The sequence below is a fragment of the Diabrotica virgifera genome, chromosome 7 (genome assembly GCF_917563875.1).
Source record: "Diabrotica virgifera virgifera chromosome 7, PGI_DIABVI_V3a".
In the NCBI taxonomy this organism is placed as follows: domain Eukaryota; kingdom Metazoa; phylum Arthropoda; class Insecta; order Coleoptera; family Chrysomelidae; genus Diabrotica; species Diabrotica virgifera.
This window is the reverse complement of record NC_065449.1, coordinates 243,771,379-243,784,884: the sequence shown is the minus strand read 5'-3', so window position 1 is coordinate 243,784,884 and position 13,506 is coordinate 243,771,379. Positions and strand designations below refer to the sequence as shown.

The window sequence follows — 13,506 nt, the reverse complement described above, 5'->3', positions numbered from 1 at the left end:
CACCTGCATAAGATCTCATTATTTTTATTTTTATGTATATTTTCGATAAATGTATTGATAAATTCAAATTTCAATTAAACTCCCCCCTAAAATGGCATTTGAAAATTATTCAAATTTGTTTATAATTTGTTTTTTTAATAACGTCGCGGGGATTAAGTATTTTGAAATGCCGTTTCGATAATTGGATTCCTGGGAATTATTTACTAATTAACAAAATTTTTTTTGTCGTTTTTTCTTCTTTTTTTCTTGGAGTTATATTACTACGGGCCCTTTTAGGATTAAATTTCATTAAGAATGTCGAATCTCTGAGTTGTAGATTCTAGACCTAAAAATATTAAGATTTAACTAAAATCTCTTAAATAAAATGTGACTATTTACTGAGTTGCAGGGTGTTTTATTTAAAAATTTAAAAATTGTTGTTACCAAGTACTTTAAAACTATTTGACATATCCTTATCATACTTGGCAGAAAGTGTGGCTATTATACACCCTACGAAATTGTGATTAATAAGCGTTTCTAGCTAGTGCCAGGGGCGTACGCCAGGAGATAGTGAATGATTGACCCTTCCCAAATTCTACGCCACTGGGTGAATTACTATTTTAGAGAAATTTTTCGATTCTTCAATACTTTGTATGTCAATAACTTTATTGGTATCGATAAAGTCATCAGTTTGCGAGATATTGGAAGTTTAAAATGAATGAATGAATGAATCAAAATAACTATGCTGTTTCATTTTTAACATCCAATATCTCGAACACTAATGACTTAATCGTTACTAGTAAGAGTATGTTATTTACATAGAAAGTATTGGAGAATCGAAAAATTCCGCTAAAATAATAATTCCGTCAGTGGCGTAGAATTTGGGAAGGGTCAACCATTAACTATCCCCTCTCGTACGCCTCTGGTCGTAGCTAGAAACTTTTATTTATCAAAATTTAGTAGACTGTATAATACCCACACTTTCTGCCAAGTATGGTAAGGATATGTCAAATAGTTTGAAAGTACTTGGTAAAAATAGTTTTTAAATTTTTAAATAAAACACCCTGTAACTCAGTAAGTAGCCACATTTTACTTAAGTGATTTTAGACCAATCTTAATATTTTTATGTTTATAATCTACAACTTAAATATTCGGAATTTTTAATGAAACTAAACCCTTAAAGGGCCCGTAGTAATGTAACTCCAAGAAAAAAAAAGAAGAGGAAAAAAAGACAAAAAAATTTGTTAATTAGTGAAAAATTCCCAGCAACCCAATTATCTAAACGGAATTTCAAAATATTTAATCCCCGCGACGTTATTAAAAAAAACAATTTATAAACAAATTTGAATAATTTTCAAAGGCCATTTTAGGGGGAAGTTTAATTGAAATTTGAATTTATCAATACATTTATCGAAAATATACATAAAAATAAAAATATTAAGAATTAATACACGTGAATATTTCTTTGGGAACAACCGCATTTTTGCAATTCAAAATAGAGTAACATTTAATAAACAAATTCAATATCTCAAAAAATATTAAATATTTTTGGACCAATTTTTTTTAATTAATACTGATAACATAGTGCAACTTCTCCTGTAAAATAAAATATTTTATAGTGCTTATTTAAAACGCTAAAAATATTTTTTTGCAAATTTGTTTTTAAAGTTTTATGTCTAATTATTTAAATAAATAGGGGGTCAAATTTAATTTAGTAAGTATTATCTGAAATATTTACGCTTCAACTTTGCAGAAAACAATCCTATAGACCTTCATTGGTAATTGAATGACCTCAGCAGTTAAAAAAGTAATTTTTTTGCAAAAATGACCCCTTTTTAATTATTTAAACAATGATCCCCTTGTATGATTTGGATACTTTCTTGAAAATATCTTTTGTACCCACCTAAACTTTGATATAAAATTTGTTTCAACCTGTACGAATTTACATTTTGATTTACATGTAGTGTAATTTTATTTTACTAGACTAAATAGCTTTTTCATTTTTAGTGGTCGTTACTGACAGGTTTTACTGTAGTACACTTTAGAAGACCAAAAATAAGCATTTTTTCAAGATTTTTTTCTCAGAACCTTTATTAGAAATGAACATAAAACTTTTTACATATTAATATCTAACTCTTAGAGAATACAAAAAATATATCTTTTTAATTTATGCACGTACACTAATATTGTAGAGGGCGCCAAAGTCGAGGCTTCGAAAAAAAGTAGTTCCGATGGCGGACAGTTAATCTGAGGATTGGGATCTCTGAAATAAAAAAAATCGTACGGCATTTGAAAAAGGAAGGTTTGTTACGTGAACAATTTACCACCGTTAGTGAAAAATTCCGCAAAAACAGATTTTACGAAAACTTGAAAAATTTTTGCGAAAAAATCGCCCATTTTTCTTCAGTTTTTCATGGTTAAAAAATATCTATTTTTTATTTTTTGGTCAAATTGTGGTAAATTGTCACGTAAGAAACTTTCCTTTTTCAAATGCAGTACGATTTTTTTGCTTCAGATATCCCAATCCTGAGATTAACTGTCCGCCATCATTTTTCGAGGCCTCGACTTTTGCGATATCTACAATATTAATGTACGTGCATAAATGAAAAAAGATGTATTTTTTGTACTCTCTAAGAGTTACATATTATTATTTAAAAGGTTTTATGTTCATTTCTAATAAAGGTTCTGAGAAAAAATTCTTGAAAAAAATGATTCTTTTTGGTTTTCTAAAGTGTACTAGTACCTTAAAAGCGAGAAGTTGTTTCGGGGTCTTTTTTTTAAGTATATGTAACTAAACAAATTAATGCATAACTCGTAATTAAAAAAAAACTTATCGGTTTCAACTACATCCGTACGGCAATGGTTTATGGCTTTGTCGGTAACCTTAACCTCTATTTGAAAATTTGCATTTGTAATGAGCTGCCAGTTCAACCTCACATTATAACGTATTTCTAGGTGAACGCGCCTGTTACAATAGTTTATCTAGTCGAGGAGACCAGCTGTTAGTTTTGGGCACGAGGGCCGTGCACATGATCAAGTTGAGAACCTGGTCCGAAAGGCTCTTCTACCTCAGCGATCAAGGTAGATGGGCGGAGGCGCTCAATCTAGCCACCGCCGAAGGATCGAGCAAGGAGAAATTTGCCATACCGTTGATAAATAAGTATTTGGAGAACATCAATTTGAATCCCATCGATAAGGAGAGCCTTACGGCTGCTATCAACTGTTGCATAAAGTTGGGAAAGATGTAAGTGTCCAAAATCGAAGAATAATATTAACTGTTTATTCTGTTTGATCTTTAGTTCTTTCTTTTTTTGTGTCCTGGTACGTTTCGTATTTCCGGCTGGTTCCTTCTGTTCTTCCACTTTTATCGTGATTTTGTCTCCTCGTTCCAATTTTTCAGTCTTTAGTTTCTTTATTGCGATTTCTATTTCGGATTTTAAGATATGTGGTTCTTTTTCATCATTCATTTCTCCTGGATGGATCTTCATGGTCACTATCGAACAGACTTGCACAATATTATTTCCATGTCATTGCAATACCCTCTGGATTGATGATGATTGTTCCCAAGTTATCTTTAACCCATTAACGCCATTAGCCAACAAATTGCATACGAATCGGTGTCTATTTACCATATTGTTAGGTAAAATTTCTCAGAGATATTCAGCCTATTTGTAGTTCAAGGTTACCTCTTATTGAATGAACAACTCACAATTTAGTTTTATACTTATTTTCCAGTGTAATAAATTTTTGAATTATGGTTGGTTTTGTTTGTGCCAAACTATGGACATTCGTTTCGTGTAAGTGTTTTATTTATTACTTTTTGCAATAGGATCCTCGTTTTTGTTTTCAAAAATTTTCTACAAACTTCAATAAACAACTTGTACAGGTTTTCATAATATTTCATCTTCTGGTTTTTTCGTAATTAGGCCAAAAATATGGGTGTTTCCAAATGGAACCGCTAGGCGGTTTACTGGATATGTCGTTTTCACTATTCTTTTTTTACTTTTCTTATTTTTAGAGGAATTTCTTTGAAAGAAAATCTCGACATAGCATTCGAGGAAAACGAAAGGAATAACGATGTTTCTGCCATTTACATAGAATCTCCAGGAAATTGTATTTTCGAATGATGCTAGAATCAAAGGCATGCTGAAGACACGTAGAAGAAACCACTTATATCTACCTCGTACTAGCGGAGCAATTCCATCTGCGTCAACTTCAACTGACGGAGGTCTAATTATGTTCACGCGGCAGCAAAATGTAGATTTTTGCGAAGAAAGGGATTTGGTTCCTACATTGTATGATTTTCCTTAGTCTGATCACTCAAAGTATGCTGGTTCAAGCCCTTCCGAACTTTTGAATTACACCAACTAGACTTGTTAAAAGGTTTTCAAGACCGAAGAAGAAAAACATTGTTCCGAGGCTAACAATATTGTTTCACAATACAATAATAATATGGGTGGCACTGATTTGATGGATAGCGATGTATCATGCTGTCGCATTGGAATCCATTCCAAAAAATGGTATTGGCTAATATTTACATACCTAGTGAACGCGAACATTAAAAATGCATTGAACTTGTATAGAAAATCTGGTCGTAACATTAGCCAATTGGAATTTACACTGGCTATTATCCATATGTATCTAATAAGATATAAAATCACACCGAAAGCACCAGAAGTGTCCGCAGCTGCAAGAAGTGACCCTCGATTTGGAGATGTTCAGTACGAGGGATTAACCCATTAGCGCTCACTGTACTCATTGAAGTACAGCTGCTATTTTGACATACTAGTACCATATACAATAAAATAGTCGCAATTATTGCTAAGAATTGTGACTATTTTATTGTATATAGCACTAGTATGTCAAAATAGCAGCTGTACTTATAAAAATTTGTAAGAATTGCAACTATTTTATTGTATATAGCACTAGTATCTCAAAATAGCAGCTGTACTTAAATGAGTACAGTGGGCGAACGGATTAAATCATTTTGTGGTTTCTGTACCAAAAAACAAAAGAAGAAGATGTGAAAGAGAAAACAATGTGCTGTAAATATGATGTGTTTCTTTGTATTGACTGTTTTCGCAATTTTCATATCAAGTAACGCTTAACGAACATCTATCGAGTTCGCGCCTAGTGGCCCCATATGGGAACAGTTTTTTTCTTTTCATACTGTTACATTTAATGAGTATTAGTCAATTTTGCTCAAAACAAAAAAAATTTCTCGGCCTTCTGTGCTATTGTGATTTGAACTCTTTGGTTAAGTATTTTACTTTGGCAAACAGTTCTCTAGCTTCTTGACGGCCTGCGTGTTTTTGAGGTTTTCTTATTTTTTGATGTTATTATTTTTATCTCTTCTATTCTACTCGATGATTATATTCATCCGTTTACGCCTTTTTTCAGTTTTTGTTGAATTTGAAGCATCGTTTCAGCAAATAAAGCAAGTTTTCTCCGTTCTTCTACTAGGCTTAGCGTGTAATCAGTCATCCAATGTTTTTCTTTCGTTGGATTTTCTTTGGTATTTGTAATATTTATTACGTCAATAATCCACGTCAGCAGTTTCTGGTGTATTACTATGTCTTAGTGTTTCTTTGTATTTTCAGGCTCTTTGGGTCTTTATTTAACCAATTTTGCTAAATTTATGTTATGTTATGATCAAAGTTGTACTCTATTTAATGAGTTTGAAGTTGAATTTAATAAATAAGTGACCGTTTGTTTTTCTTATTACAAATTGTAATGATTTTAGTGATATTCTGTGCAACGAACTGTACGAAGCCATCTCCACCGACCAAAGCAAAAAAGACTGGTACTACACACTGTTAACCGACCAGATCTGCTCCGGATCTCTGACGGTTCTATCTCCACTCATAGCTCAACAATTAGTAAGGTATTTAGAAGAAAGAGACTGCGAAACGTTAGAAAATGTGCTATTATCTTTAGATATATCGTGCTTAGACTTACATCAGGTTCTAAAGATTTGTAAGAAGTTGAAGATGTATAACGCTTGGATACACATCACTACTGGTACTCTCAAGGATTACACCAGCCCGTTGACTGAATTTCTTTGTGATTTTACTCCTGATAATCATAAATTAGGTAAGAGTTTTTTGATAATGTATTTGTGACATGTTAAGGGGACTTTTACTTTATAAATTTACAAAAAATCATTTTTTAGTATCATACGAAATACTGTCATAAGATTGTATTAAGAAATTCAACATAGAAACAAAATTGTAGCTGTATTTATAACGGTACCTACCTAGAGTTAAAACTCAATTGTATACAGTATCGCGCGCGACGCCTGATCTGTGTACCTGCAATTCAATTGTTGCTTTCTAAGACCTATAAGATGAGCATGTGTTTTATATTTTTTTGAAATTTATCTAAAATGATTGCTTTGAAAATCGAAACAAATGCCTAGATCTGGTGGTCATTTGAAAGTCGAAGTAAGAGGATGCATCGAAATATGTAATCAAAATATTAAAAGAACATTCAAAGATAATCAGTTCACTGCAGAAAATAATTCTGAATTACCCAAGCCTTCGGCAAATAATTAAAATTTAGTGATGCGTTGCGAGCTCCAACAGACAGCTCTATAAAAAATATAAGTAATATTGTGAATTATGATTAATACTTTTTTAATCTTTCTCAATATTTAAAGTACAAAACAGAATACAAATCTTACACAGCAGAAAGACAGAGGTGTTGGATTCGAAATTTGTATCTAGTATTGCTGTGGAAGAAAATTTATTGAATCTTCACCTTCAGTAACTAAAAATGTGTACGCAATAAATCAAAAATTAGTATGTTACGGGATTCTTGGTTTAGGGTATAATGGCCTGCAAACGTTTTTGAGTTTGATGGGTACATCGTCAACTTTTTTCGCTACCCTTTATTATTCTGCAATTTCCAAAATGCATAAAACTTCAAAACGATGTTTTGAGCTTGTAACTCAAAAAGCAGCAAAGAAGGAAATGGAATTGAACAAGAAAGAGGGCAATGAAGCTAATTAGTGCATTCATTGAAGCGTAAAATAGGTTTTTACCTCCGAAATTTTTTACTATGAACCGATTTACATCAGATTTTGGAATTAGGCTTGTCTTATCCTTAACTTCAAAAGTGATATTGACCCGAACTCCGTTTTTTATTTTTAAGGGGTGAAAACATCCCTTTCATGGAAAATTGACATTGAGCCATTTTATCGCCAGAAAACGTGTTTAATAATAAAGAGTGACATTGTGAAGTGTTTTCTAACACAATAACCTCACGTTAAAATCATTTTCATCCCCTTGAAAACCGTATAACCCCTAAATCGAAAAAATTTACAAAAAATTAATTTGGTTTGACAAGAAGACTTAAACATAGAGTAAATAATATTTTACCTTCTCTATCTTAATTATTTAATTGTTAACCCCTGCCAACCCTTAAAATCAACCCTTCGATTAAAAATTGTATAAAAAATTTTTTTTGATAAACTAAAAAGGATTTAAATATCGTTTCACGTTCTCGAAAAAGCTATACTGGAAAATCATATGCTAAAGTTCTTTAACCCTTAATTATGATTATATAGGGTGAGGCAGATAACTGGCCTATTAGAAATATCTCGAGAACTGAAGGTAACAGAATCATGAAAATTGGATTGAAGCGGTATTGAAGGATGATCTATTAAATGAAAATATTTTCATCTCTTTTCAACTTCCGGTTATACCGGAAGTTGCTTATAACTTCGTTTTTTTAAATGGGACACCCTGTATATTTTTACATTTTTGGATTATCCTCAATATCTTCTTTCTTAAAATATGAGGTTTTGTAATATTATACAGGGTATTTTAAAAGATATTTACGTTTTTTTTTATTAATTTCGTAGCAATATTCACACCCTGTAGAATTGTAATAGTTTGACATTAAAAATTCTGCTTACGTTCAAGTGATTTTTAATATAGTCTACTATTGTTAAGCATCATTAGTATAGCTAATTTTGAAATTTTAGTATACAGGGTTGGTCGAAACTCGGAATGAATATTTTCTGAGTTTTCTTAAATGGAATACCCTGTATTTTAGTATTGTAATGAAATGATATTTTATGGTACTTTTTTATTTTATTAGTATTCCCTATACCTAATTGCTTTAATTTGTGAGTTATTGGTGATTCAAGCTAAACATTAATTGCAACAAAAAATACGTAAAATTTTATTAGGTTGGCCGTGAAAAAATTCAGTCACTAATAATTTTTCAGAAATAAATACATATTAATCCAGACTGATCCTTAAAATTACCAATAATGGTTTAGCAATCAAAATACCTACGTAGTTAAGATTGTTGGTGCGATTAACAATTAAGCACAAATTAAAGCAGTTAGGTATAGGGAATGCTTAAGAAATAAAAAAGTACCATAAAATATCATTTCATTACAATACTAAAATACAGGGTGTTCCATTTAAGAAAACTCAGAAAATACTCATTCCGAGTTTCGACCAACCCTGTATACTGAAATTAAAAATTTAGCTATACTAATGATTCTTAACAATAGCAGACTATATTAAAAATCATTTGAACGTAAGTAGAGTTTTAGATGTCAAACTACTACAAGTCTACAGGGTGTGAATATTGCTACGAAATTATTTAAAAAAACGTAATTATCTTTTAAAATACCCTGTATAACATTACAAAACCTCGTATTTTAAGAAAGAAGACATCGAAGAGAATTCAAAAATCTAAAAATATACAGGGTATCCCATTTAAAAAAACGAAGTTATAAGCAACTTCCGGTATAACCGGAAGTAGCAAATAGATGAAAATATTTTCATTAAATAGATGACTCTTCAAAACCCCTTAATTAAAATTTTCATTATTCTGTTGCCTTTAGTTCTCGAGATATTTCTAATAGGCCCTTTATTTGCCTCACCCTGTATATTTAAAACTGTTTAGTTTACTAAGTAGAAAAAATACGATTAGTTTTTGGGCCGTAACAACTTATATATCATCACACAACGTATAAAAAACCATTTTGAAGGTAATTAAAAGAGCTACAACTTTTTTCATTATAATATGTAGTGAAAAACCTTTTATTTTGAAACGGTGAAGGGTCAAAGGGCTCGAGAGAGACTGTGGTTGCGCTACCGCGCGCTCTTTAATCAATCATAACTTCGTCAAGTTTTGCGTGATAGGAAAAACAAACAAACCAAAATTTTTGTCAAAAAAAACCTATTTTTTTATTATAACACTTTTTTACGTATCTTTCATTATTTTTGAGATATTATGAAAAGAAGGTGATTTTTTTAAATTCGAAATTATTTGTTCTTAAAATCGTGATTTTTTTCAAAAAATATGTGTTTCAAAGCAGTGAAACTGCAAGAATCCATCAAACTCCTTATATTAAAGTTGATTCTAGATGGAATACGATTAATTTTAAATTTGCGGGAAATGGCATTTTTGAAAAAAAAAACATTAGATGTTCCTCTTTTTTTCATTACAGCTCACTCATTTTACGTTCAAAAGACTTTTAACAGTGCTCATTTTAAAGCTTATTTTAAGCACTATAAAATCCTTTCTCATTAGCATGCATAAAATTATTCGCTCTCCGCTAGATGGCATTGAATACATCGATTAAATTTCACCCAAAATAAGAAAACGGCTTTGATTTTCAATATCTCGCTTAATATTGCACTTAAGAACACTCTTTAAAAAACCACTTTGTTTATTTTTTTACCTGCTACAATTTTGGTCAGTATAATATTATCGTTAAAATGCATATTTTTTGCGATATTTGCAAAAAAACTGTTGAAAATCGTGAGAAAATTCCGAATTTTCAATTGCCAATAACTTGAAAAGTATTGGGTTTTTGAAAAAACTTTATACAACATTTTTTGCTTAAAATTAGGTCTTCTATCAATATCTGAGTTTATTTAAAAACATTTTTTCCACCACCGAAAAGGGGTCGCAACCACCCCCGGGGTGAAAACGGAGTTCGGGTCAATATCACTTTTAAAGTTAAGGGTAGGATAAGTCTAATTCCAAAATTTCATGTAAATCGGTTCATAGTAAAAGATTTCTGAGCTAAAAAGCTTCAATGACTGCACTAAATCATTTGACGGTATCTGGAAATGACACATGGATGAGCAGAGGTCTTACGTCTTTGATGAGTATCTTTTCCTATGCAAATCTCGTGACTTAGGTATTTATAGACCATTACCTGGTGTATGGATCTTGTTCCTATGCATATATCTTCGCTGATTACAAGATTTGTCATCATCTGGGTTTTAAATTGTATTTATGTTCAATCCCCCTTCTAGCGAGGAAATAGTTTTAGATATATTTATTTTCAATTTATTTCAATAGTTTCTGTGAAGAATATGGACTAAATATCAATATAAAAATGCCAAATACATGATAATAACGAAGAAAACAAATATACAAACAAGCATATTCAGTAATTCAGTAATTCAGTAGCCATGGCAGGAGAAGCACGTTCAAATAACACTGCCGATATCAGTAGTAATATAGTTTGCAGAAAATGTAAATCTAAAGTAGTTTCACCGGTAAAGTGTATAATATGTGATAGCTGTTATCATCCCAGTTGTGCCAAAAAACTGGAGTTACAAATTTTTGACAAAGTTTTTACTAAATGTTGTGAAAAAACCGAAGATAAAGCAAACGGCGACTGTGATGACAAATTTTTCGATGCCATCGAAAACTTAGCTGCGTCGACAGAAAATAAGGTAGATATACACATCTTTAAATATATTATCAAACAAAAAGATCTCTTAATATCAGAACTAAAGGAAAAAATATTCCTATTAAATAACCAAATTGACTCATTAAAACAATTAGAGACAAAACAAGTTCCGGAAAAAACTGACTATTCTTTATTTAAAAAATCTAAACACAAAGCTGATAACAATAAACAAGTCTTCAATTCACCAGAGTCAACAATAGGCCAGGAGAAATATAAGGAAAACAATTCAATTAGCGCTAAAGATGTCAGCGAAGCCATAAACCGAGCGCAAAATATAATACCTGCATCTAGCCGAACCGAAAAGACTGGAGATGCCAACATGCAAATAAGCAGTAACATTCCTACTGATTGGCAGAAAGTGACTTACAAAAAAAGAACACCCAAAAAAAACTTATTAGTGGGTAACTATTCTGGAAATTCTAATGTAGAAGGAGTGGATCAAACAGTTGCTTTACACGTATTTAATCTGAAACCGCAAACATCTGCAGAAGACCTTCAATCATTTTTATCAAAAAACCTGCCAGAAGCCAGCTGCTCAGCTCTTCCATCTCGTCGTCCTGATATATATTCTTCTTTCAAAGTGGAAATCTCGAAAGCAAACTACAATAAGGCGTTGGATGCCTCGATTTGGCCAAACAAAGCCTGTATACGAAATTTTTTTCAATTGAGGAAAAAGAAAGAGCAAATCGAGTAGAAGTATCTATCGACAATGAAACAAAACATACGGCAATTTTTAAAATTATACAGTTAAATACAGCGTCTATTAGAAACAAACTTGAAAAGTTGGAAATTCTGCTTGACCAAGAAAATCCCATTGTCGTCAGTATTGCGGAGCACTGGTGTAAGCAGGATGAAATATCTCTAATGGTAACTCCGGGTTACGATCTTGTAACCAGTTATTGTCGATCTATCCATGAGCATGGCGGATCAGTTCTGTATGTGAAATGTGGGTATGAATATCAGATCATCAATGTGTGCCAGTTCGCTGTGGAGATGCATTATGAGTGCAGTGCGGTAAAAATAATGTTTTGTGAAAGAAAAGCTGCAGTCATCAGTATCTACAGGCCTCCCAGTGGAGACTTTTATTTGTTTTTGAAGCAGTTTTCCTATACGATTGAACTCTGTAATAGGTATGTTGACGATATTTTTATTTGTGGTGACTTAAACATTGATTATTTAGAAAATAGTTTATTTAAAATTCTTTTTAACGATGTTCTAATGAGCTACAATCTTAGCATAACCTCTAAGGTTCCCACAAGGGTAGCGACAAATTGTTTGAACCAATCTTCTATCAGTAAGATTGACTATATTTTAACCAATACAGCTAATATACTTCAATGCAATTCTAATGTTTTTGAAGCGCATTTAAGTGACCATAGAGCAATCAGTTTGGAATTTGTAGTAGACATTAATAGTAGCTGTACTAAATCCAATGACCAGCCTAATTATAAATATTTTAGAGACTTGTCTGACAACAACCTTAAACAAATTTCTTCTGTGCTATCTGTAACTGACTTTGACGATATTTATTTAACCGATAATGTTGATAAATCCTTTGAAAATTTTATAAGTAGTTTAATATATGTATTAGATTATTGCTGTCCAGTAAAACGGTATAATATCAGTAAGCAGACTTGCAATAAAAAATGGATTACTCCGGAAGTTAAGCAGTCTAGTGTTCATTTAAAAAATGCTTACTGGCTTAATAGGGAACTAAAAGATGCCAATTCTCTTGCAAATTATAACAAAATTAAGAAAGACCACGCGGAACTATTACAAAAATCTAAATTAAAATTCCATGATCAATTGATAAATAATTCAAGTAATAAAAATAAGACTGTATGGAATCTTGTTAACAAGGAAACTGGCAGGAAGTCTATCCAAAAAAACATAGCATTAAATATAGATGGTGAAAGTTGTACTGATTCTAAGCAGTTGTCTGAAGTTTTTTGTGATTATTTTGCTACAGTAACCGAAGAGAAACTGTCAAATCATTTTGGGAATTCTCGATCTAATAGTTGCACATCTTCTACTATTCTTAAAAACAGTTTCTTCTTTAGACCTGTTGTTGGTAATGAGGTAATGAATGTGATCAATAATTTAAAAAATAAAAAAAGTACTGGACTTGATTCTATCTCGATACGAGTATTAAAGGCTATGTCATCTGATATAATAAACCACATTGCATATTTGATAAATTTATCAATAGGTAAAGGAGTCTTTCCAAGTATTCTAAAAAAAGCAATCGTTATTCCTATTTACAAAAAAGACGATCCGGAAGACATTTCAAATTATAGACCTATTTCCTTATTGTGTGTACTTTCCAAAGTATTTGAGAGAATTGTGTATAACCGTATGTCTGAGTTTTTGGGTAGATTTAAAATTGTAAGTGATTGTCAACATGGCTTCCGTACCGGTAGATCCACTCAGTCTGCTGCCTGCAGATTTTGTGAAAGGGTCTACAGATCTTTGGATGCAGGTGAATATGTGGCAGGTCTCTTTTTTGATCTAACCCGTGCCTTTCATTGTCTTGATAGTCGTTTTGTTAGCAATAAACTGTATAATATTGGTTTTAGAGGCATATTTTTAGATTGGCTAATCAATTATCTATCAGATAGGATCATTTCTGTTAAAATCAATGAAGCTATTTCGGAGGAACGTTTTATTAATCTGGGAGTTCCACAGGGCTCTGTATTAGGACCCCTGATTTTGTTGTTGTTTATTAACGATGCATCTAACCAGTTTGATATTTTGGACCTGACGTTATTTGCAGATGATACTTCTCTTGTGGTCTC

At 31.7% G+C, this 13,506-nt stretch overlaps 1 protein-coding gene across 2 annotated transcripts in view; it reads left to right on the top strand.

Annotated features, from left to right (window-relative positions):
• LOC114329314 (vacuolar protein sorting-associated protein 8 homolog) overlaps positions 1-13,506 on the top strand; it is a 53,380-nt gene that overhangs the window by 17,074 nt on the left and 22,800 nt on the right. For both annotated transcript variants that reach the window (XM_028278371.2, XM_028278360.2), the window contains exons 6-7: positions 2,935-3,223; positions 5,723-6,072. In XM_028278371.2, coding sequence (XP_028134172.1) covers positions 2,935-3,223; positions 5,723-6,072 — 639 coding nt within the window. The remainder of the gene's footprint in view (positions 1-2,934; positions 3,224-5,722; positions 6,073-13,506) is intronic.